Source organism: Meriones unguiculatus, chromosome 12 (genome assembly GCF_030254825.1).
Source record: "Meriones unguiculatus strain TT.TT164.6M chromosome 12, Bangor_MerUng_6.1, whole genome shotgun sequence".
NCBI classification, from domain to species: Eukaryota; Metazoa; Chordata; class Mammalia; order Rodentia; family Muridae; genus Meriones; species Meriones unguiculatus.
In genome coordinates this window covers 89,661,267-89,665,632 of record NC_083360.1, presented here as the reverse complement: position 1 = coordinate 89,665,632, position 4,366 = coordinate 89,661,267, and the positions used below count along the sequence as shown (strand labels likewise).

Genomic DNA, 4,366 nt, shown 5'->3' with positions numbered 1-4,366 from the left:
TAGGAAAATTGTTCTTTATGTTGAAAGAAAGAAGGTTTGTAAAAACCTCCTCAAATGCACAGCAATGGCTCTGTGAGTTACTGGTGAAAAGGACAGCATTACAGAAGCCTGAGCCCTCTGGGACAGCACACTTAGAGTAAAAACAAAGTTACTCATGGAAGAGAAAACTGAAGTTTTCCCTTAGGTTACTAATATATTACTTAAGCAAAACTCCTCTTCTACATGCATCTTGTTTTGCCACAGAAGCAGGGGAACATTAGGTAACAATGATCCATAGAGTGGGGTATATTAGATGTAAATTAAAGTCATGATCTTTCTTATCTTTTTCTTTTTTAATAAGACTTTAAAATTTTTTTGAGATTATAATTTAATAACACTGTTTTCACTTTCTTCCCTTCAAACATTTCCATGTAACTCATGCTGCTCTCCTTTAAATTCATGGTCTCTTTTTTCAATAATTTTATTACATGAATATACATGTATATATATATTATTACATGCATATATACATATATTCCTAAACATATTATTCGTGTTTCAGATTGTGCAAGTATATGTTTTCAGGGCTGATAATTTGGCACTGGACAATCAATTGGTTGCTCTTCCCAGTGGAAATCACTTCTGCTCCCAGCTTATAATTCAGTATGTAGGATTGAGACATCATGGGCTTTTTCCAGTCCAGTATGGCTGTCCATGATGTCATCATTGTTCTTCTCATGTTTTGTCAGACACGTCGGTGAAGATGTACGGGTTGCTTTAATAATAAGGCGGTGATTAGTAAGACAAAGCAAACAGTCAGGAAAATTATCACAATTAGCAATTCAGTCATCCAGTTGTTGTATAAGGAAAACTGCGGATCTGAAAGAGAGACTAGAGAAGGTAAAAAAAAAAAATTAGTAAAGTAGTTAGATTGTGTACTACAGGATCCATTTTTAAACAAAATGTAATATTTCTTTACATTTTACAGAATATCTTTAGGGAGAGGTACTGTGACACACACCTGTGATATCAGACATTAAGAGGTTGAGGCACCCATGGAACCACAACAATATGGTCTCTTGTGCAAGATTTGCACAATGAAAACAGTTTCCCTTACTAGGGACACCCACTTGGTTCTGAGCTACCATGGGCTACATCTGAGCAGGGGTTCTAGGTTATATCCGTACATGGTCCTTGGTTGGAGAATGTCTCATAGAGGGCCCCGTGCCCTGATATATTTTGTCCTTGTGGAGCTTCTGTCCTCTCCTAGTCATATTAACTCCCCTTTTTATCATATGATTCCCTGCACTCTGTCAAAGGTTTGGTTGTGAGTCTCCACATCTGCTTTGATACATTACTAGGTAGAGTCTTTCAGAGGCTCTCTGTGGTAGGCTCCAGTCTTGTTACTTGTTTTCTCCTACTGCTCATCTCCATCCCATTTGTCCTTCTAAGTGAGGATTAATCATCTTACTCTGGGTCCTTTTTCTTGTTTATCTTCTTTAGGTATATAGATTTCAGTATGTTTATCCTATCTTATAGGTCTATATAAGTGAGTATATACCATGTGTGTCTTTCTGCCCCTGGGATACCTCACTCAGGATGATCTTTTCTAGATCTCACCATTTTCCTGCAAATTTCATGATTTCCTTGTTTTTAATTGTTGAGTAGTATTCCATTATGTAAAAGTATCACATTTCTGTATCCATGCCTCTGTTGGTGGACATCTAGGTTGTTTCCAGGTTCTGGCTATTATGAATAAAGCTGCTACAAACATGGTTGAGCTAATATCCTTGAGCTTCTTTTGTATACATGGCGAGGAATGGTATAGCTGGATCTTGAGGAAGCACTATTCCTAATTGAGAAAGCACCATATTGATTTCCAAAGTTGTTGTACAAGTTTACATTCCCACCAGCAATGGAGGAGGGTTTCCAGTTCTTCACAACCTCTCCAGCATGTATTGTCACTTGAGTTTTTAACTTTTGCCATTTTGATGGGTGTAAGGTGAAATCTCAGGGTTGTTTTGATTTGCATCTCTCTGATAGCTAAGGATGTTGAGCATTTCTTTAAGTGTTTCTCTGCCATTCCATATTCCTCTACAGAGAATTCTCTGTTTAGCTCCGTACCCTATTTTTAATTGGATTGCTTAATTTATTGATTTTTAATTTCTTTAGTTCTTTATATATTCTGGATATCAGCCCTCTGTCAGATATAGGGTTGGTGAAGATTCTTTCCCAGTCTGTATGCTGTCATTTTGTTCTGATGACAACGTCTTTTGCTTTACAGAAGCTTTTCAGTTTCATGAGGTCCCATTTATTGATTGTTGCTCTTTAGAGCCTGTGCTTTTGGTGTTCTGTTCAGGAAGTTGTCTCCTGTGCCAGTGAGTTCCAGGCTCTTCTCCACTTTTTCTTCTAACCGATTTAGTGTATCCAGTTTTATGTTGAGGTCTTTGATCCCCTTGGACTTTAGTTTTGTGCAGGGTGATAAATATGGATCTATTTTCATTTTTTCTGCATGTAGATATCCAGTTGGACTGGCACCCAGGAACTATTTCCACATGAACTCAACAACTGGCTCCTTTAGCTGCCTCTCCCCCCCGAGGGAGGAACAGTCTTGCTAGGCCACAGAGGAGGACATGGCAGCCAGTTCTGAAGATACCTGATAAGCTAGGGTCAGATGGAAGGGGAGGAGGACCTCCCCTAGCAGTGGACTTGGAAAGGGGCAGGGAAGAGATGAGGGAGGGAGGGTGGGATTGGGAGGGAATGAAGGAGAGGGCTATGGCTGGGATGCAAAGTAAATAACCTGTGATTAATATAAAAAATAAAAATTAAAAATAATTTTAAAAGAAAAAAAAACAACGGTTGCCATGTCAACATGGTTGGCAGAAATCTCACAAGACCCTACACCCAGATGAAGAGCTGCAGGCCACTGACTAAAGAAGAATGGATCATAAATTTGAGAGGTAGGAGCACCACAAAAGGATTTGGAGATAGAAGAGGAAGGAGTGGAAATTATGTAATTATAATAGTCATGTTATAACTCTGAAGAAAAAAAGAACATTTAAATTTAATAAATAAATAAATACACAAACCAAACAAACAAACAAATAAAAATTCTGAAGTATGTGTGGCATCACGAGGTATTACCAAATAGGCCAAAGGATCTTGTACATAAAAAGCAAAGTTGGAAATATTGCACTTCAAATACATTATTTTTCAGTACTAAAGGCTAAACCCAAAACAACATATTCTCCAGGTAATGATGAAATTCACTCATAACTGACTCTCTGAAAACATCTTTTTTTTTTTTTTTTTTTTTTTTTTTTTTAAGGAAAATGAGATCAACCAAGGGATATCCCACCATGACTAATTCCATTTACCTCTCTTCCGGACTGGCAGATACACAGCAAAGAGTACCACGGTACAGGCTAAGAAACTCAGTATTTGAACAGGGCCTGAGTTCAATACATGAAGACATTTAGGTAAGCATCCAGATGAAGACCCTAGAACAGAGAAGGGTATAATGTTCACAGAGGAGCATATAACTGTAGAACACTAGCCTACAGACAACTATCTGGAAAGGCAGGAGTCACTGTCTCATGTCCTCTTGATTTAGTAGGAATCCATTTGAAAGTTTGGTTTGTAACTAGTGGCAAGAAAGAATGAAATAGTGTTGCTGCACTAGAAATCTAGACTTGAAGCAGAAAAAGTTGAGCCTATTCATTTTGAGCCGAACTACTTTTTTTCCAGAATATTCCTTTAATTTTCAAGATTTAATTTTTCATTTATTTTGTTGCTTCATTATATGCTCCTTTAGAGTTGTAAAAGCGAGTACAGGAATTAAAAGATCACAAGGCATGTCATCAGACACCATCCCTAAGAACAGCCATTTCCAAGATGAAAATCAGCCATGAGTCTGCTTGTGGTAAGCATGGCATTGGAAGATCAATGTCATCTAGCTTTGCATAAACACACAAGCTGACTTGGAATCAAATTTCTTTAAGATATCTTAGTGATTCTACCTACCTTCATCATATCATTACCTGGTCCTATCCAAAAGTAACCAATATACTTCAGATATACAAAGAAGCCGATGAATATCACAAATACAGCAAGCATTATACATGCAATGAAAACTAAAATGCTCATCCAAATGTGGTCTCGATTAAAGAGGTCATCTAAAAGAAAGAACAGAAGGTCTTAAAACCAATATGAACACTGCAAACAGCATTGCTAGCTGGGGAAATAGTTGATCATAAACATCCTTCTTCTGCTTAAAGTTCTGGAATCTGATGTCTGAAGTGTGGTCATCATGCAATTTCCCTACAACAAGGGAAAAACATTCTCCATTCAGACTCATTTCTGTGACTTTTAATCATTCTTATAAAAT

General features: G+C 37.4%; 1 protein-coding gene across 1 annotated transcript in view; it reads right to left on the bottom strand.

The window, feature by feature from the left end:
* The window catches only part of LOC110542947 (selection and upkeep of intraepithelial T-cells protein 8-like), a 55,819-nt gene continuing 51,453 nt past the window's right edge, over positions 1–4,366 (bottom strand). The window contains 4 exon segments of the mRNA XM_021629422.2: positions 1–749; positions 752–870; positions 3,357–3,479; positions 4,020–4,154. Coding sequence (XP_021485097.2) covers positions 633–749; positions 752–870; positions 3,357–3,479; positions 4,020–4,154 — 494 coding nt within the window. The 3' untranslated portion in view covers positions 1–632.